This window comes from Macaca nemestrina, chromosome 18 (assembly GCF_043159975.1).
Source record: "Macaca nemestrina isolate mMacNem1 chromosome 18, mMacNem.hap1, whole genome shotgun sequence".
Classification (NCBI taxonomy): Eukaryota; Metazoa; Chordata; class Mammalia; order Primates; family Cercopithecidae; genus Macaca; species Macaca nemestrina.
Window position 1 is genome coordinate 56742546 of NC_092142.1, and position 20815 is coordinate 56763360.

Here is a 20815-nt window from a genome sequence, read left to right on the forward strand (position 1 = left end):
TCCTGATGTCTTTCAGGAGGCCCCTTCCAGGGCCCTGCTAAATGCTAGGGGAGCCACAGAGGAGCCTGATGGGTCCGCGTCACAGGGCAGGGAAGAGGCGGTGCTGGAACGCAGGCTGCCCTGGCCCCGAGTCCAGGCCCTGCCATCTAGCAGCTGAGGGATGCGTCGCTAGTCCCTCCCCTCTCTGACCATCTCTAAACCAGGGCTGCTGGTGCCTATCTCTGGTTCATAAGCCCCTGGTTCCCAAGCCTGCAGTGTGTTGATCAACGGGATGCTTGTTACAGCCAAGCTCCCAAGCCCACCCCATCGGACCCTCTGTGGGCCGGGACTGTGTATCTGCATTTCAGCTCACTCCCAGGGGGAGGTCTGAGCACCGGCAGGCTTGGGAGCCTCTGATGTGAGCATCTGTGGCAATGGGGGAGCGTGTCATGTTGAGGGTGGGTTGTGGGCCGGCAGGAACACGGGTTACTTTTGGCAAGGAATGGACGGGTAGCTGAGGCTTCATGGGGACGACTTGTCTCAGCTCGTCTCAAAGATGAGTGGAATGTCACAGGGCTAGGTGTTATCCAAGGCAAAGGGACAGCAAGGGGCAAAGGTCCGGGGGTGGGATGACTGTGCTCAGGGGCGGGCAGTGGCCGCTGTGTGTAAAGGGAAGAAGGAAGCAGTGGACAGCCAGCTTCGTGAGTCTTCCCGGCAGGAGACGGCAGAGAGGCGCCTGCCCGGGAAGGGTTAATCCCAGAGCCATCCAGGTCCTGTCCACTCAACTTCCACCTCCATCCTCCGAGGAAATGGGTTTTCCAGGAGCTTGGCCTGGGCAGCGGTGACTCGTGGCTCCACACGGAAGTGACTCAGGCCCCCTGGGAGAAAGTGAGCCGTGGGTCCCCCCTGCCCACCGTGCAGAGGGGCAGGGCTGAGCTAGGTCTGGAGCTGGAGCCCTGGGGGTGGGGCAGGGGATGGGCTGGGGGTGGGGTGGGGTCTCAGACAAACTCCGGCCATCCTCCACTCTGTTGGATCCTTGGGGAACCCCATGATGTGGCCCCCATTGTGTCAGGTTGGACCGGCCTGTTCTGTCCTGTGTGTGTTTACGGAAGGTCTGAAGTCAAGGGCGGCTGCTCTGGAAGCTGTGGGTGGCAGCGGCTTCCCTGGGCCTCAGCCCCAGCACCCTCTCTCCCAGGCTGGATTCTCTGTGCTACTCCCCATTCTCCTCTCCTTCCCTTTGGGGGGATTCTAAAGCCAGGGGGTTGGAAAGGATGTACATCTCCGGGGCCTTTACCAATGCCAGCTCTACAAGGAGGGGGAGGCTTGGCACCATGCCCATGTGATCTCAGAACACACAGCCTTCCCCAGCCTCAGTGTCCGCATCTGTAAAATGGTAGCAGTGGGACCGGCATCACAGGGTGGTTCTGAGGGTTTGGTGTGATACCACGGACGTCGCCACTGACATTATCATTGTGGGGATGTTGCTAGAATGCCCCCTGCTCAGCTACTCCCTCTAGCTCTGTGTGAGCCAAGGCAAGGCCCTCGCCTGTGGGGCCGTGCTTGGTACTGAGCGCCTGATGGCTGAGGCCCTGTAGCGCTGGGCTTCTGCAGCTCCAGAGGCAGAGACAGGTCAGGTCCCAGGGGTCTGTGCGGAGACTCATGCTACATCCCTGGTGCCTGGGTGGGTGGTGGGCAGCTGGCAGCTGTGCGTGTGGGGGGCAGACCTGGAGGGGTGGCATAGGCAGGGATGAAGGAAGGGCGCTAAGCAGACAAGCGGGACAGTGCCCCCTGGCCCCATCTGCGTGGCGACTTCCTTGTCCCCAGCCCAGCTCTCCTGCCCCAGTGGGCGTCTGGAGGAGGGAAGTTTTCTGGGTGGGGTTTCGGCCTTCCATTGCACTCTCCCGGAAAGGAAGCTTCATGCTCTAAGAATTTCCCCTCAAGGTGCTCCGGTGGGTGAGCTGGCTGCTGGGGGCCGCAAGGAAGAGAGGGAAACAGGGAGGAGGGGCCTGTGACAGGCCCAGGGGCTGAGCTATTTCGAAAGTAGAGCTACTTAGCTGAGACTCACGGCGCCTGCCTCTAAGCCCTTTACAGGCATCAATTCTTTAATTCTCACAATGACCTTTGAGGTGAGCTTGATTTCTTTATTCTTCTTTACAAGTGAGGAAAGCGAGGCCCAGAGAGGGTGAGTAACTAGCCCAAGGACACACAGCTAGTGAGGGAGTCAGGATTTGAACCCAGGCAGTCTGGCTCTAGAGTCTACCCCTTAGGTTAAAGGAAGCCAGGCAGCCCCTCCCATCAAGCCTAAAGCATGTTGATGGAGCCAGAGCTGTCCACCTTGGAGTAGTTGTTCAAACAGCTGAGGTGGAGTGGGGATGAGTCAGGAAGTGGTGGGGACAGTTGGTCCCTTGTGTGTGTTTGGATTTCTTCCATGGAACCCCATGTCACTTCAATTGTTTCCTACCAATGATGGGGAGCTCACTACCTGTACTCCCCTCCTTTACTCTCAAGGGCCCATCCAGGAGGGCTGAAGTGAGGCAGTGGTTCTGCTCTGTCCTTCAGCCATGCTACTAGTAGTGAAGGCTCACTTTGAAGGTCCGTAAGCCAGGGAGAGGCATGGATTCTGGCCAGTTCCTTCCTTGCTTGCTGTGTGACCTCAGTAGGTCACTGGCCCTCTTTGGGCCTTGGATTCAAATTCTCCAAATGATTTGTCAGCTTCGAGTTTACAGGTGGAGACTGGTGGTAGCAGTGAGGGGCTGCTTGGAGAAAGTGGCATTTGGACTGACAATCAGGGGGGACAGCAACAGAGACTGACAGGAAGCAGAAGGAAAGAAGGGGTCTGGGAGTCCTTGTCCCCAGATGTTGGGTTTCCTTCCGCTGGTCGGAGGTGGCAGGAGGCAGTTTCAAAAGGAATCAAAATGCTTACAAATCACAACCTGGGAAATGGTGCCCTTCCCTAAAACACTTCCACATCCTTCTTCTCAAAGGGCCCTGTGATGCCACCAGGGCAAGATGCTGAGCCTATTTGACCTATGACTGAATTGACGAGGCCTGAGAAATTGAGGTTCCATTTCACATGGTGGGACACAGGGGATAGGCTCATGATCGAAGGGGCCAGGTTTATTTGAGGGAGGACTGGCCCAGGAAGGAGACACCGAGCTCCTGCCTGGGACACTCCTGCTTTTAATGCTGCTCTCAATTATTCGGTTCAAAAGCCACCTCTTCCTGAAAGTCCTCCTTGGTTTCTCTCAAACTCAGACTCCATGTGTGTTCTCTGGCTTGTGGCCCATGAGTGCCTCTGTCACTGTGGCCAGCTGCTGTGCCACACAGGATGAGGTTCTGTCTGTGTCTGTGGGCATCCAGCTCTGCCACAGGGCCAGCTGGCCATAGGGAGGGCCAAGCCTTCTGGCAACTCTACAAGTACCAGGGCCACAGGTTCCCTGCCAGGCACTACAGTCCTGACCAGGCAGGGAAAGCCCCTGGCCTCAGGAGCATTTCTGGGCAAGTCATTTAACCATATGGGCCTCAGGTTCTCCATCTGTGCAATGGATCAATAGCAGTGCCCACTTCATTGGGCTGGAGTGAGAATCAGTGCAGATGTGGGGGTGGGACGGGTCAACACAGAGGCTGGCAGATAGTAGCCGCTCAGCTAATGGAGAGCTTGGGGGGTCAGATGTGCTCCGTCCTTGCCAGGGCGGGGCAGTACCGAGTCCTTGTCCCCAGCAGAGACCCTGGTCCCTTTGCTGTTCCAGATGCTCCGGGCCCTGGGAACTGGCGCCCCCTGGTGGTCATGATAGGAAGCGCCCTTCCCCCTGGCTCCTGTAGAGGGCGTCGCGGATGCATCGATCCTTTAGTTCCTTCACTGTCCATCCCCACAGCCTTTATCCGGCAACCTCTGTACAACCAGGGCCTGCCCACAGAGATGGATCAGGTGCTCCCTGGCTGACCAAGGAGGAGGGAATGCACCGTCTCCCACTACCTGGAGGAGGCTAGAGGGGGTGGGAGGGGCTTCGTCCAGTGGTGGGAACCAAAGGAGGCTGGGACTGACACTGGAGGGAGTTGAGAAGGGCTTCCTGAAGGAGGTGTCCTCTGAGCTAGGTCTCAGGAATGATGATAGGGAGGTAGCTGGGGAGAACTCTGGGAACCCCCTTTTGTCTGTGTTCCCTCCGGGCCTGGAGGGGCAAGGTGGTGACGGTTCTAGGTAGAGCACTCACACCAGATTCTAGACAAGATCACACCGTCATTCTGGGTTCAAGAGGGAGGCACTATGATTAGCCCGATTTTGAGTGACTTACACAAGGTCCTGCAACAGGTAAAAGGTGGAACTGAGACTGGAACTAGTTGGACTCTGAAAGTCCGCCTTGGTTTCTCTCAAACTCAGATGGCAGCTGTGGCCAGCTGCTGTGCCACACAGGATGAGGTTTGTGTGTGTCTGTGTCTGTGGGCATCCAGCTCTGCCACAGGGCTAGCTGGCCATAGGGAGGGCCAAGCCTTCTGGCAACTCTACAAGTGCCAGGGCCACAGGTTCCCTGCCAGGCACTACAGTCCTGACCAGGCAGGGAAAGCCCCTGACCTTGGAAGCATTTTTGGGCAAGTCACTTAACCACATGGGCCTCAGGTTCTCCATCTGTGCATCTTTTTTTTTTTTTTTTTTTTTTTTTTTTTTTAAAGCAGGGTGTCACTCTGTCACCCAGGCTGGAGTGCAGTGGCACAGTTATAGTTCACTGTAGCCTCGACCTCCTGGGCTCAAGTGATCCTTCCACCTCAGCCTCCCTAGTAGCTGGGACCACAGGCATGCACCGCCATGCCTGGCTAATTTTATTTATTGTAGAGATAGGGTCTCACTATGTTGCCCAGGCTGGTCTGAACTCCTGTGCTCAAGCGATCCACCTTTCTTGGCCTTCCAAAGTGCTGGGAATATAGACATGAGCCACCGCGCCTGGCCTCACTGCCTCTTGATGATCAGCTTCTGGCTGCACTGGAGAGGTCTATGGGCTGTTTCCACACTTGCCTCCTCACCTCACCTCCCACATCCATGCCACACTGGCCTCCTCTTCTGCAGGGCCAGCCCAACCGCCACACAGGCCACACTCCCAGCTAACACTCCTGGCCTTTTCCAGGTGGTGACTTCCAAGAGTGACTCTGTGGGAGGAAAATGACTGCCCAGTCGCTGCTGCAGACGACACTGTTCCTGCTGAGTCTGCTCTTCCTGGTCCAAGGCAAGTCTTCCCAGGGCTCCCCTGGGCTGTTGGAACTTATGTTAAAAAGTCCCTGTGCCTAGGGTGGCTGACGGCATACATGCTAACTCCTTTAGGCAGGTACAGCTCAGCTAGTAGAGGGTACCTTGGAGAAAAGAAAAAGACACTCCTTTCTTCTGGCAGGTGCAGCCCCGCAGTGCACAGCTTAGGGTATGGAACCTGGATGGGGTCCTGGTCCCACTCACCTTTGCAGCCAGAGCATTCTTGTGCAGTGTACCACCTGCACAACCGTCTATGGCAGCCATGGCCTCATTAAATACTTCATTGCTGTTAAGAGTATGTTTTGCCTTTGAAATTATTATTTGTTTTCAGTTTCCTTGTTTTATAGTTTGATGCTGATAAGTTTTAAGCGGGAAAGACTAATACATTTTTGTAGACCCTTGGAATGTGTGTGAGTCTCAGGCTCCAAGTTCATATGTACTCAGCCTAGGTCCTGTCCCCTTCCATGCCTCTGGTCAGCCCCTGCCACAGGGTCCCATCTGCAGCCTCTGCCTCCTCAGGTGCCCACGGCAGGGGCCACAGGGAAGACTTTCGCTTCTGCAGCCAGCGGAACCAGACACACATTAGCAGCCTCCACTACAAATTCACGCCAGACCTGCGCATCTCCATCGAGAACTCCGAGGAGGCCCTCACAGTCCATGCCCCCTTCCCTGAAGCCCACCCTGCTTCCCGATCCTTCCCTCACCCCAGGGGCCTCTACCATTTCTGCCTCTACTGGGACCGACATGCTGGGAGATTGCATCTTCTCTATGGCAAGCATGACTTCTTGCTGAGTGACCAAGCCTCTAGCCTCCTCTGCTTCCAGCACCAGGAGGAGAGACTGGCCCAGGGGCCCCCGCTGTTCGCCACTTCTGTCACCTCCTGGTGGAGCCCTCAGAACATCAGCCTGCCCAGTGCCTCCAACTTCACCTTCTCCTTCCACAGTAAGGCAAGAGGGAATAACTTCCAGGCAGAGGGAATAACTGGGCAGTGGTCTGGAGGCAAGGAAGGCAAAACGCAAAGTGGACTGGGCTCGCAATGTCAGATCAGGAAGCCTGAACTTTGCTCACAGGCACTGGGGAGCCAATGAAGGTATCTGAGGAGGGGAGGAGTGTGATCTAAGTGCTAGGATAACAGGCATGAACCACTGTGCTTGGCCCCACTGTCTCTTGATGGTCACTTTGTGGGCAGGCAGGGGTGAGGATGGAGGGGCAAGGGCCCATCCTGAGGCTGCAGAGAAGGTCTTGGTGAAGGAGGATGAGGTCTGAACAGGATGGGAGAGCAGAGACTGGAAAGGGACTGAAGATCAAGAGCCAGAGGAAAAATTCTTCCTCAGCATCAGTGTAGACTGTTTATTTCCTTTCACAGAGGAGGAAACTGGGGCACAGAGAGGCTGCCTAAAGCTGCACAGCTAGCCAATGGGAGAGCCAGGATTTGAACCCAGCAGCTGATTGGAGTGGGGTGGGGGTGAGGGGCGGAGCACGAGAGGTCAAAGGTCAGGAAAGCAGTGAGGCTGACTCTGAGGTCCAGAAGCTGCATCTTCCCCTTTGAGTGTGACAGGTTCCATGTGGCCACTGCCATTCAGCACCATTAAATGCTGAACGGTGGCCAGGAAAGGAGGAGCATCAGAAGCAGCTTGAAGGTTTACTGGGGGGTTTTCATGTCTTTCCAGCACCTCGAGTTTGAGGCAGGGCTTTCAGGGCTGGAGGGCACAGCACTTTGATTGTGTTAGTGTAACAGGCTAACTGACTATGTCCAGTGCAACTGGCAGGGCCAGGCCAATCAGTGGTCGGGGGGTCTCCACACGCCAGGTTGGGATTCTGCCCTGCAACCTGGGAGGATTTAGGCCAAAGTTGGTCCTAGTTGCAAATTGGCATTCTGAAGACCAGACTGAGCCTGGTCTTGTTTGACCTGTAGAGGGTTTTTAAAAAACATGGACCAGGGATTTCAAATCGCCTAAAACCCAGGCTTTCTGGGTTATGCGTTCAAAAGATGTGGCTACCCAGGGCCTGCCTTCCTCAGTGGCACAGAAAGTATACTCTCTAACCCCCACTGTCTGTCTTCCTCATCTGACTCCCAGCTAATCCCTGGAGATACGTTAGTTGGCCGCCTTTGAGTGCAGGCTACCTGGGCAGAGGGGCCCGAGCCTGGAGTCAGGGAGGCTGGTGGGTGTGGAGTCCGAGGAACCACCACCAAACCACCAAGCCCCCCACATCCCTCCTAAGGAGGCCTGGCTGGACCCTCCCTGCTCCGTGTGTGTAGCTGAGGGCGCCTGCAGAGGGGGCTGAGCAAGGCGCATCCCACCCCATCCCACTGGGGCTGGCGTTGCTGGCGGGTTCTGTAAGACACAGCCCCCACAGGCTGGCCTCATCTGAGTGACCTTGGCAGAGTCCACTCTACTTCTTGGAGCCTCAGTTTCCCCTCTATAAAGTCAAGATCGAGGCATTCAGAGACTTGTCAGGGTGGCAGGGGGCAGAATGGGAGGGTCCTGGGGCCTGAGTCAGCAGCCTCGGCGGGGGCCTGTCCACCCCTCCCCCAGGTCCTCCCCACACAGCTGCTCACAATGCCTCGGTGGACATGTGCGAGCTCAAAAGGGACCTCCAGCTGCTCAGCCAGTTCCTGAAGCATCCCCAGAAGGCCTCGAGGAGGCCCTCGGCCACCCCTGCCAGCCAGTAAGTGTGGCACCTGGGGCTGTGAGGGGAACCAGGAAGGCATCAGAGATCTGGACCTGGGCAAGCGAAGACCTGGAGCGGGGGGCCACTGCGAGGCCTTCCCTGGGACTGGAATGCTTCCTTGATTGATCTTTCCACCTTTTGGGAGTCAACACAAGCCCCCCAGGCTGAGCTCCTCTCCCGTCTGAGTCATTAACCAACATTGCATCCACCATCCCAAGCCCTCCTCCCTCACGTAAAGAAGGGACAGGTGGTCCATGGTACAGCCCAGCAGACCAAGGCTCAGAGATGGCAGAGCCGCTCTAAGGCCACGGAGTGGGTTGGCACAGGCAGAGCTGGGCCCGAATCCACAGTGCGGAGTCCCAGGACAGCCCCCACCACCCCATTGCTCTCCTTTCCTGTGGCTCCCAGGCCCCCCGCCTCCTTTGCCTGACCCCACCCCCAGCTCATTCTTTCTCTCCCTCATGCACACAGCTGCCTGCTTTTCTCTTTTGTCTGCTCTCCACTCTCTCCTGCCCACCCAGCCCCTCTCTCTGCCTCTGCCTCTGCCTCTTCCCTGTGTCTCTGTCTGAGTGTCTCCTCCTCCTGCCTCAGTCTCCCTGCTGGCCCAGCCCCCTCCCCACCATCACCGCTGCTTTCTCCTCCCTGCCAGGCAGTTGCAGAGCTTGGAATCGAAGCTGACCTCTGTGAGATTCATGGGGGACACGGTGTCCTTCGAGGAGGACCGGGTCAACGCCACGGTGTGGAAGCTCCAGCCCACAGCTGGCCTCCAGGACCTGCATATCCACTCCCGGCAGGAGGTCAGATGCGGGCTGGGCTGGGGCTGGCAGGAGGTGGGGGCTGTGAGCACTCCCTGAAGCTCAGTGCCCCTGCAGTCTCTCCCTGGGGCCTCCTGAGAAGGTTCCAGGCCCGAGGATAGCCATCCTCAGTCAGTAGCTCAACCGTGGGATTGAGGACCCTGCGTGGGCACAGCGGCAGGACCTGCTTCCTATACCAGTCTCCTGGTGCCACCCATGTGAACAGAAGAGCAGCCCCTAAACGCCTGTCCGTGCACCCCCTTTTTTTTTTCGAGACAAGGTCTTGCTCTGTCACCCAGGTTGGAGTACAGTGGGGTAATCATATCTCATTGCAGCCTCGAACTCCTGGTCTCAAGCAATCTTCCCACTCCAGCCTCGTGAGCAGCTGGGACTACAGGCTTGCCACCACACCTGGCTTGAAAAAATTCTTTGTAAGACCAGGTGCAGTGGCTCACTTCTGTAATCCCAGCACTTTGGGAGGCCGAGACAGGCAGATCACTTGAGGTCAGGAGTTCGAGACCAGCCTGGCCAACATGGTGAAACCCTGTCTCTACTAAAAATACAGAAATTAGCTGGGCATGGTAGTATGTGCCTGTAATCCCAGCTACTCGGGAAGCTGAGGCAGGAGAATCGCTTGAACCCGGGAGGCAGAGGTTGCAGTGAGCCGAGATCATGCTACTGCACTATAGCCTGGGCAACAGAGCGAGACTCTGTCTCAAAAAATATTTTTTATTTTTGTAAAGACAGGGTCTTGCTATGTTGTCCAGGTTGGTCTTGGCTTCCTGGGTTCAAGCAGTCCTCCCGCCTTAGCCTCCCAAAGTGCTGGGATTACAGGCGTAAGCCACTACACCCAGCCACACCCCCGTATTGAGACTGCTCCCTGAGTGGCTATGGTTAGCTGGGAACCACCCACACCGCCCACATGGCCATCCCCCACTTGGCTGCTGTAGGCAGAGCTGGCATCTGAAGCCCCAGACAACAGAACAGAACCACGTGGTTCTCCCAGGGCTATTTGCCCTGGAGTCCTGGATTCTAACCACAAGACTCCCCAGCCAGAGCTGGTAGCAAGGAAGAGAGGGATGAGGAGGGCTGTCATGAGTCAGGCTTGACTTCCTGAAGAAATAGGCTTAGAAGTGGCGGTGTCAAGGAAGGGATGGATGGGGGTGTGTGTGTGCTGGGGCGGGGGGCATGGATCTGGGGATCCACATTTGGCTGAGCCCTGAAGGGACCTCTGCAGCAGGAGCAGAGCGAGATCTTGGAGTACTCGGTGCTGCTGCCTCGAACACTCTTCCAGAGGACGAAAGGCCGGAGAGGGGAGGCTGAGAAGAGACTCCTCCTGGTGGACTTCAGCAGCCAAGCCCTGTTCCAGGTATGGGGTCCTCATGCCTCCCAGGAGAAAGCAGTTTTTTTCTGACAGAGGTGGAAAGAAGGCGTGCAGATGAGCTCCTTCCTCTGGGAGTCAAAGCCTTTCCTTGTAAAGTTAGAAATTGCACTGCAATGTACAAATCTCCCTGTGAGAGGGCTAAGCAATGTTCTTCTGACTATGGTGTAAATGACTACACGGGCAAAATTGGTTCCAGAGGGAGACGCAGCATCTCAAGGCAATGTGCTGGGAGGGAGAGTTATCTAGAGAGAGTAAGGGGCTTCTGGGCCCTTCTTCTCAGCCCTGAACTCCCTCCCTACGCTCTTCCCCTAACCCCATGTATCTAGGACAAGAATTTCAGCCAAGTCCTGGGTGAGAAGGTCTTGGGGATTGTGGTGCAGAATACCAAAGTAGCCAACCTCACGGAGCCCGTGGTGCTCACCTTCCAGCACCAGCCACAGCCGGTGAGTGGGGACCAGCCATCGAGGGGACAAGCGCCCCTCGGCCATATCGCCCTTTCCTCTCCCTCCCTCCAGACTCATTTGTCTTTATAACGAAACGATTGCCTGATTGAGGGCTCCAGCCAGTCAGGTCCAAATGGGGCAGGTGGTGGCTTGACTGTTCTAGGCTTCCTCTGCCTGGCCCGTAAAGCAGGGGGGAGTGTAACAGAAGCCACTCTCCTTCTTTCTTGTCCCTACAGAAGAATGTGACTCTGCAATGTGTATTCTGGGTTGAAGACCCGACATGTGAGTATGCAGGGGTCTCAGGGCTGGACAAGTATCTGAAAGAGAAATGGAGTCCTGGGGGGTGGTGGAGGTGGGGTTAATCACCGAGGGCTTCCTGGAGAAAGGTGGACTTTGAAGAGAGAGCAATGGCAGGCTATGAGTAGGCCGGGCGGAAGAATGACACAGTCGTGCTTTTGGGGGTGGGCACAGTGGGGTCCTGGAGGACTGGACTTGATTGGAGCCCCATGCCGTCCCCTCCTCAGTGAGCAACCCGGGGCGTTGGAGCAGTGCTGGGTGTGAGACCGTCAGGAGAGAAACCCAAACATCCTGCTTCTGCAACCACTTGACCTACTTTGCAGTGTTGATGGTGAGGGTCCCCGCTCCCGCCCTGCACTCACGCCCCAGGCCGTGTGCTTGTTCTGTGCAAGCACTTTTCATATATTAAGTCATTTATTCCTCATAACAGCTCTCCAACGTAGCTTCTATTGTTGTCCCATTTTATAGATGAGGAAATGGAGGCTCAGAGAGGTTAAGCAATTTACCCATGGCCACCAGCTAGTCAGTGAAAGAGCTGGTTCGTACAGACCCTGCTCTTTATTCCCAAATTTTGGTGTGTGTTAAAATGCAGATTCCTGGCCCTCACCTGGAGTTCTGATTTGGCAGTGCTGGGGCCAGGAGTGTTTCTAATGATGCCCCTGAGGTGGCCTCTAGTACCCCCAACACCGCAGAATTCTTGCTCCCAGGACTGCAGGATTCTGCCTGTGGGTATCCACCTGGGGCTTGAACACCCCTGGGTGTGGGAATCTGCTTCCCTCACAGGAAACTTATTCCCATGTTCAATGTTGTAGAAGAATCATCAGTGCCAGGACAGAATAGGGGTTCTCTCATGAAAGGTTCTTGGCCTCTGTGGGTCAGGAAGCCCCTTGAGAATGTGGTCAAATCGAAAGACGCCCCCACTCCAGAAAAATGCATTCATGGGACACATTCTGCTCAGTTGGGAGAGGGGGTTCTTAGGCTTCTGAGGCCCACCAGGGGCCCCAGGTTAGCCCCTCATGCAGGGCAAGCCTCCAGGTTGGTGGGAGAGGGGGTTCTTAGGCTTCTGAGGCCCACCAGGGGCCCCAGGTTAGCCCCTCATGCAGGGCAAGCCTCCAGGTTGGGTGGGGGACATGGAGGCCAGCCCTCATCTGTCTCCTGGGGCCAGGTCTCCTCGGTGGAGGTGGATGCCGTGCACAAGCACTACCTGAGCCTTCTCTCCTATGTGGGATGTGTCGTCTCTGCCCTGGCCTGCGTCGTCACCATTGCCGCCTACCTCTGCTCCAGGTGAGGCCTGAAAGGGGTGGGACAGGGGAGGGGACCCTCCATTGCACACACCTCCGCCAGGGCACCACACACACCTCTGGTCGTGGCCCACCCGCATGACCTGGAACTGTGTGTGTGGTTAGGGGAGCTGTGGCGGGTACAGCATGCTGACCCCTAGTGGCCATATCTCCTCCTCAGATCTGTGGTTATCCAAAGATAACATAGCATTTACAAATTTTAACTGTCAACATTTTATTTATTTATTTATTTATTTATTTATTTATTTATTTATTTTTATTTATTTTATTTTTTGTGAGACAGAGCCTTGCTCTGTCACCCAGGCTGGAGTGCAGTAGCACGATCTTGGCTCACTGCAACCTCTGCCTCCCGGGTTCAAGTGATTCTCCTGTCTCAGCCTCCTGAGTAGTTGGGACTACCGGTGCCCGCCACCACGCCCGGCTAACCTGTGTATTTTTAGTAGAGATGGGGTTTCACTATGTTGCTCAGGCTGGTCTCAAACTCCTGACCTCAAGTGATCTACCCACCTCAGCCCCCCGAAGTGCTGGGATTACAGGCAAGAGTCACTGCGCCCGGCTAATTGTCAACATTTAAAATTGAGGGAGTCCCCCTAAGAATCTGTTTCTTTCTTAGAGTAAGACAGGAAAGCAAACCAAAAAATTTAAAAAAGGAAAGAATCTTCATTTCTGCCTTTGAATAAGCAGATTTGTGGGAGCACTGGGTGGACAGAATAATATCAAAGCGATAATGATCATTCTTAACATGTGTGTCCAACTTCCCACGTGCCATGCACTGTTCTAAGTGTTTTACATGTGTGAACTCAGTTCTTCCTCACAACAGCCCTATGAAGCAACACTCAGAGAGGGTAAGTGACTTGCCTGAGGTCACACAGTGGGGAAGTGGCAGAGGTCAGATTGTCAGTGCTTGACTTGGCCTAAATTGGGGTTCACTTGCCCTCAGTGCTGAACCCTTTTGGATAGAGAAGAGACACCCTCAGTTCTCACTGTCCCCAGTCACGAGGAAGGAGGAGAGGAAGGCGAAGCTGTATTTATGTGTGGGCACAAGCATGTGTGTGCATATATGACTGTCATGTGTGTGCACAGCTGTGTCCCCGGGGAACTAAGTAGGTAATGGTGATGAGGAAGGACAGGTGGGTGATGAGATGGGCCCAGCGGAAGGCTGGGGGTGGAGGCAGAAGTCCTCAACAGCCAACTGCCCACAAACATGCCCAAGGACACAGCACAGGAACCCTTAGGAATTGAGCACCTTATCTGTGTCAGATGCTTTGTGTCAGTGGAACTCTCACCCGACCCTACGAGGGCACCATTCTCCCACTTCACAGATGGGCAAACTGAGAGTCTCAAGGGGAAGGGACCAGCTCAAGATGGTGCCATGAGTTAGGGGCAGGGCAGGGTGGGACTCCAGGGTGGTGATGCTGGGACCTGCATGTTCTGCAGCACCCTGTAGGGCCATGTAGAATCCTGGAGTGGGGGTGGGAGGTGGGGTGTGCACACATTGACTTGCAAACCTCAGACAGACCGATGCGCGCAGCCCACACTCAGATTCACAGGTGCACAGTTGTGCAGACAGACAGGCAGACACAGAACGTGGACGGCATGGATTCTCCGACACGGTGAAAATGCCAAAGTGTTTGGCATTCTCCGACTTTGGGGGTGTCTGGTTTATTATCGTGGTTGATTTGTCTTCCTCGCTCTGCCTGGCTGAGGCTTCTGTTAAACGTGCACATGGCGCCTGAGTCTGTGGGTGCTGGGCACACAGTAGGTGCACAGGGGGATGTGGGGAACAGCTTGGCTGCAGCCACAGGAATAGGATAGGGGGCGTGTATGATTGCATGTGTGTGTCGGATTTGGGGGCAGTCTGGGAAGGATTCCTGGAGGAGCTGTGGGCACACTCCCCTCTCTACCTTCCCACACTGGCCCACCAGGGTGCCCCTGCCGTGCAGGAGGAAACCTCGGGACTACACCATAAAGGTGCACATGAACCTACTGCTGGCCGTCTTCCTGCTGGACGTGAGCTTCCTGCTCAGTGAGCCGGTGGCCCTGACGGGCTCCCAGTCTGGCTGCCGAGCCAGCGCCATCTTCCTGCACTTCTCCCTGCTCGCCTGCCTTTCCTGGATGGGCCTCGAGGGCTACAACCTCTACCGACTTGTGGTGGAGGTCTTTGGCACCTACGTCCCTGGCTACCTGCTCAAGCTGAGCGCCATGGGCTGGGGTAAGTTGGATGGGGGGTGCCTCAGACCTGCCTCTCCCACTTGGCTCTGGTAAAACCCAGGCACCTGGTTCTGCCTCTCCACCTATCTCTCTGATTTCCCTCCCGGCCTCCTTCACTCATCCTCAGGTGTCCTTCACCTTGGCTGGGTCACGGTCCCCTTTAGGAAGAAGTGGTGAGCCCTGTCCCCAAGAAACACTTCCAAATTCTCCACATCACTCACTGCATTGCAAAGGGGATTTATGAGCAGGGCCACTGTGTGTGAATGTGCAGGCTGTGCACTGCTCAAAGGCACCCAGTTCAGAGATCAGTGGGGCTGAAATCCAGTCCTGCTCCACTCATTTAATTAATTCAGGCTGGCAGTGGCCCTGCCTCGGGATCCCCCTGGACCTTGGGTAACAGATTCCCTGCGGCTTTGGCATTTTGTTCGAGGCCAATGACTGTTCAATTCACCTGTGGCTCAGCCCCCTTTTATCAGACCTACAGCCCAGGGGATCATGATGCCACAAATCTTTTTGGACGTTGCACAGACCCCCAACCTCTGCATGCCCCTGACTCCAGCTGCTGCTCCCTGTGGGTTTGACATTGGACCCCTTCTTTGTCCATTCCCCCATTTGCATGAAATTCCTTTGGAGGTGTCTGTATGTGAGGACACTGTGTTTGGAGGTGTCTGTGTGGGGACACTGTGTGTGTTTGGAGGTGTCTCTGTGTGGGGACACTGTGTGTGTTTGGAGGTGTCTGTGTGGGGACACTGTGTGTGTTTGGAGGTGTCTGTGTGAGGACACTGTGTTTGAGGTGTCTGTGTGGGGACACTGTGTTTGGAGGTGTCTGTGTGGGGACACTGTGTGTGTTTGGAGGTGTCTGTGTGTGAGGACACTGTGTGTGTATGGAGGTGTCTGTGTGGGGACACTGTGTTTGGAGGTGTCTGTGTGAGGACACTGTGTGTGTTTGGAGGTGTCTGTGTGGGGACACTGTGTGTGTTTGGAGGTGTCTGTGTGTGGGGACACTGTGTGTGTTTGGAGGTGTCTGTGTGGGGACACTGTGTGTGTTTGGAGGTGTCTGTGTGGGGACACTGTGTGTGTTTGGAGGTGTCCGTCTGTGAGGACACTGTGTTTGGAGGTGTCTGTGTGGGGACACTGTGTTTGGAGGTGTCTGTGTGGGGACACTGTGTGTGTTTGGAGGTGTCTGTGTGGGGACACTGTGTTTGGAGGTGTCTGTGTGGGGACACTGTGTGTGTTTGGAGGTGTCTGTGTGGGGACACAGTGTGTGTTTGGAGGTGTCTGTGTGGGGACACTGTGTTTGGAGGTGTCTGTGTGGGGACACTGTGTGTGTTTGGAGGTGTCTCTGTGTGGGGACACTGTGTGTGTTTGGAGGTGTCTGTGTAGGGACACTGTGTGTGTTTGGAGGTGTCTGTGTGGGGACACTGTGTTTGGAGGTGTCTGTGTGGGGACACTGTGTGTGTTTGGAGGTGTCTCTGTGTGGGGACACTGTGTGTGTTTGGAGGTGTCTGTGTAGGGACACTGTGTGTGTTTGGAGGTGTCTGTGTGGGGACACTGTGTTTGGAGGTGTCTGTGTGAGGACACTGTGTGTGTTTGGAGGTGTCTGTGTGGGGACACTGTGTGTGTTTGGAGGTGTCTGTGTAGGGACACTGTGTGTGTTTGGAGGTGTCTGTGTGGGGACACTGTGTGTGTTTGGAGGTGTCTGTGTGTGGGGACACTGTGTGTGTTTGGAGGTGTCTGTGTGGGGACACTGTGTGTGTTTGGAGGTGTCTGTGTGGGGACACTGTGTGTGTTTGGAGGTGTCCGTGTGTGAGGACACTGTGTTTGGAGGTGTCTGTGTGGGGACACTGTGTTTGGAGGTGTCTGTGTGGGGACACTGTGTGTGTTTGGAGGTGTCTGTGTGGGGACACTGTGTTTGGAGGTGTCTGTGTGGGGACACTGTGTGTGTTTGGAGGTGTCTGTGTAGGGACACTGTGTTTGGAGGTGTCTGTGTGGGGACACTGTGTGTGTTTGGAGGTGTCTGTGAGGGGACACTGTGTGTGTTTGGAGGTGTCTGTGTGTGAGGACACTGTGTGTGTTTGGAGGTGTCTGTGTGGGGACGCTGTGTTTGGAGGTGTCTGTATGTGTGGGGACACTGTGTGTGTTTGGAGGTGTCTGTGTGGGGACACTGTGTGTGTTTGGAGGTGTCTGTGTGTGTGGGGACACTGTGTTTGGAGGTGTCTGTGTGTGTGGGGACACTGTGTGTGTTTTGAGGTGTATGTGTGGGGACACTGTGTGTGTTTGGAGGTGTCTGTGTGGGGACACTGTGTGTGTTTGGAGGTGTTTGTGTGGGGACACTGTGTTTGGAGGTGTCTGTGTGGGGACACTGTGTTTGGAGGTGTCTATGTGGGGACGCTGTGTTTGGAGGTGTCTGTGTGGGGACGCTGTGTTTGGAGGTGTCTGTGTGTGGGGACACTGTGTGTGTTTGGAGGTGTCTGTGTGGGGACACTGTGTGTGTTTGGAGGTGTCTGTGTGAGGACACTGTGTGTGTTTGGAGGTGTCTGTGTGGGGACACTGTGTGTGTTTGGAGGTGTCTGTGTGAGGACACTGTGTTTGGAGGTGTCTGTGTGGGGACACTGTGTTTGGAGGTGCCTGTGTGGGGACGCTGTGTTTGGAGGTGTCTGTGTGGGGACGCTGTGTTTGGAGGTGTCTGTGTGAGGACACTGTGTGTCTTTGGAGGTGTCTGTGTGGGGACACTGTGTTTGGAGGTGTCTGTGTGGGGACACTGTGTTTGTTTGGAGGTGTCTGTGTGGGGACACTGTGTGTGTTTGGAGGTGTCTATGTGGGGACACTGTGTTTGGAGGTATCTGTGTGAGGACACTGTGTGTGTTTGGAGGTGTCTGTGTGGGGACACTGTGTTTGGAGGTGTCTGTGTGGGGACACTGTGTGTGTTTGGAGGTGTCTGTGTGGGGACACTGTGTGTGTTTGGAGGTGTCTGTGTGAGGACACTGTGTGTGTTTGGAGGTGTCTGTGTGGGGACACTGTGTGTGTTTGGAGGTGTCTGTGTGTGTGGGGACACTGTGTTTGGAGGTGTCTGTGTGTGTGGGGACACTGTGTGTGTTTTGAGGTGTCTGTGTGGGGACACTGTGTGTGTTTGGAGGTGTCTGTGTGGGGACACTGTGTGTGTTTGGAGGTGTCTGTGTGGGGACACTGTGTGTGTTTGGAGGTGTTTGTGTGGGGACACTGTGTTTGGAGGTGTCTGTGTGGGGACACTGTGTTTGGAGGTGTCTATGTGGGGACGCTGTGTTTGGAGGTGTCTGTGTGGGGACGCTGTGTTTGGAGGTGTCTGTGTGTGGGGACACTGTGTGTGTTTGGAGGTGTCTGTGTGGGGACACTGTGTGTGTTTGGAGGTGTCTGTGTGAGGACACTGTGTGTGTTTGGAGGTGTCTGTGTGGGGACACTGTGTGTGTTTGGAGGTGTCTGTGTGAGGACACTGTGTTTGGAGGTGTCTGTGTGGGGACACTGTGTTTGGAGGTGTCTGTGTGTGTGGGGACACTGTGTGTGTTTGGAGGTGTCTGTGTGGGGACACTGTGTGTGTTTGGAGGTGTCTGTGTGGGGACACTGTGTGTGTTTGGAGGTGTCTGTTAGAGGACACTGTGTTTGGAGGTGTCTGTGTGGGGACGCTGTGTTTGGAGGTGTCTGTGTGTGAGGACACTGTGTGTGTTTGGAGGTGTCTGTGTGGGGACACTGTGTGTGTTTGGAGGTGTCTGTGTGGGGACACTGTGTGTGTTTGGAGGTGTCTGTGTGTGAGGACACTGTGTGTGTTTGGAGGTGTCTGTGTGGGGACACTGTGTTTGGAGGTGTCTGTGTGGGGACACTGTGTGTGTTTGGAGGTGTCTGTGTGTGAGGACACTGTGTGTGTTTGGAGGTGTCTCTGTGGGGACACTGTGTTTGGAGGTGTCTGTGTGTGAGGACACTGTGTTTGGAGCTGTCTGTGTGGGGACATTGTGTTTGGAGGTGTCTGTGTGGGGACGCTGCGTTTGGAGGTGTCTGTGTGTGTGGGGACACTGTGTGTGTTTGGAGGTGTCTGTGTGGGGACACTGTGTGTGTTTGGAGGTGTCTGTGTGGGGACACTGTGTGTGTTTGGAGGTGTCTGTGTGGGGACACTGTGTTTGGAGGTGTCTGTGTGGGGACGCTGTGTTTGGAGGTGTCTGTGTGTGTGGGGACACTGTGTGTGTTTGGAGGTGTCTGTGTGGGGACACTGTGTGTGTTTGGAGGTGTCTGTGTGTGAGGACACTATGTTTGGAGGTGTCTGTGTGGGGACACTGTGTGTGTTTGGAGGTGTCTGTGTGGGGACACTGTGTGTGTTTGGAGGTGTCTGTGTGAGGACACTGTGTGTGTTTGGAGGTGTCTGTGTGTGAGGACACTGTGTGTGTTTGGAGGTGTCTGTGTGGGGACGCTGTGTTTGGAGGTGTCTGTATGTGTGGGGACACTGTGTGTGTTTGGAGGTGTCTGTGTGGGGACACTGTGTGTGTTTGGAGGTGTCTGTGTGGGGACACTGTGTGTGTTTGGAGGTGTCTGTGTGGGGACACTGTGTGTGTTTGGAGGTGTCTGTGTGTGAGGACACTGTGTTTGGAGGTGTCTGTGTGGGGACACTGTGTGTGTTTGGAGGTGTCTGTGTAGGGACACTGTGTTTGGAGGTGTCTGTGTGTGGGGACACTGTGTTTGGAGGTGCCTGTGTGGGGACGCTGTGTTTGGAGGTGTCTGTGTGGGGACGCTGTGTTTGGAGGTGTCTGTGTGAGGACACTGTGTGTGTTTGGAGGTGTCTGTGTGGGGACACTGTGTTTGGAGGTGTCTGTGTGGGGACACTGTGTTTGTTTGGAGGTGTCTGTGTGGGGACACTGTGTGTGTTTGGAGGTGTCTATGTGGGGACACTGTGTTTGGAGGTATCTGTGTGGGGACACTGTGTGTGTTTGGAGGTGTCTGTGTGGGGACACTGTGTTTGGAGGTGTTTGTGTGGGGACACTGTGTGTGTTTGGAGGTGTCTGTGTGGGGACACTGTGTGTGTTTGGAGGTGTCTGTGTGAGGACACTGTGTGTGTTTGGAGGTGTCTGTGTGGGGACACTGTGTGTGTTTGGAGGTGTCTGTGTGTGTGGGGACACTGTGTTTGGAGGTGTCTGTGTGTGTGGGGACACTGTGTGTGTTTTGAGGTGTCTGTGTGGGGACACTGTGTGTGTTTGGAGGTGTCTGTGTGGGGACACTGTGTGTGTTTGGAGGTGTTTGTGTGGGGACACTGTGTTTGGAGGTGTCTGTGTGGGGACACTGTGTTTGGAGGTGTCTATGTGGGGACGCTGTGTTTGGAGGTGTCTGTGTGGGGACGCTGTGTTTGGAGGTGTCTGTGTGTGGGGACACTGTGTGTGTTTGGAGGTGTCTGTGTGGGGACACTGTGTGTGTTTGGAGGTGTCTGTGTGAGGACACTGTGTGTGTTTGGAGGTGTCTGTGTGGGGACACTGTGTGTGTTTGGAGGTGTCTGTGTGAGGACACTGTGTTTGGAGGTGTCTGTGTGGGGACACTGTGTTTGGAGGTGTCTGTGTGTGTGGGGACACTGTGTGTGTTTGGAGGTGTCTGTGTGGGGACACTGTGTGTGTTTGGAGGTGTCTGTGTGAGGACACTGTGTTTGGAGGTGTCTGTGTGGGGACGCTGTGTTTGGAGGTGTCTGTGTGTGAGGACACTGTGTGTGTTTGGAGGTGTCTGTGTGGGGACACTGTGTGTGTTTGGAGGTGTCTGTGTGGGGACACTGTGTGTGTTTGGAGGTGTCTGTGTGTGAGGACACTGTGTGTGTTTGGAGGTGTCTGTGTGGGGACACTGTGTTTGGAGGTGTGTGTGTGGGGACACTGTGTGTGTTTGGAGGTGTCTGTGTGTGAGGACACTGTGTGTGTTTGGAGGTGTCTGTGTGGGGACACTGTGTTTGGAGGTGTCTGTGTGTGAGGACACTGTGTTTGGAGCTGTCTGTGTGGGGACGCTGTGTTTGGAGGTGTCTGTGTGGGGACGCTGCGTTTGGAGGTGTCTGTGTGTGTGGGGACACTGTGTGTGTTTGGAGGTGTCTGTGTGGGGACACTGTGTGTGTTTGGAGGTGTCTGTGTGGGGACACTGTGTGTGTTTGGAGGTGTCTGTGTGGGGACACTGTGTGTGTTTGGAGGTGTCTGTGTGGGGACACTGTGTTTGGAGGTGTCTGTGTGGGGACGCTGTGTTTGGAGGTGTCTGTGTGTGTGGGGACACTGTGTGTGTTTGGAGGTGTCTGTGTGGGGACACTGTGTGTGTTTGGAGGTGTCTGTGTGGGGACACTGTGTGTGTTTGGAGGTGTCTGTTAGAGGACACTGTGTTTGGAGGTGTCTGTGTGGGGACGCTGTGTTTGGAGGTGTCTGTGTGTGAGGACACTGTGTGTGTTTGGAGGTGTCTGTGTGGTGACACTGTGTGTGTTTGGAGGTGTCTGTGTGGGGACACTGTGTGTGTTTGGAGGT

General features: G+C 55.3%; 1 protein-coding gene across 23 annotated transcripts in view; it reads left to right on the top strand.

Moving 5' to 3' along the window:
* The window catches only part of LOC105467351 (adhesion G protein-coupled receptor G1), a 61990-nt gene that overhangs the window by 23835 nt on the left and 17340 nt on the right, over positions 1-20815 (top strand). For 9 of the 23 annotated variants that reach the window (XM_071084628.1, XM_071084626.1, XM_071084627.1 and 6 more), the window contains exons 2-11: positions 5097-5195; positions 5720-6157; positions 7753-7885; positions 8538-8685; positions 9920-10051; positions 10393-10509; positions 10746-10791; positions 11034-11137; positions 11972-12090; positions 14033-14319. In XM_071084628.1, the coding sequence (XP_070940729.1) occupies positions 5132-5195; positions 5720-6157; positions 7753-7885; positions 8538-8685; positions 9920-10051; positions 10393-10509; positions 10746-10791; positions 11034-11137; positions 11972-12090; positions 14033-14319 (1588 nt within the window). In that variant the 5' untranslated portion in view covers positions 5097-5131. The remainder of the gene's footprint in view (positions 1-5096; positions 5196-5719; positions 6158-7752; positions 7886-8537; positions 8686-9919; positions 10052-10392; positions 10510-10745; positions 10792-11033; positions 11138-11971; positions 12091-14032; positions 14320-20815) is intronic. The other 14 variants (XM_071084638.1, XM_071084636.1, XM_071084637.1 and 11 more) reach the window with 4 other exon arrangements.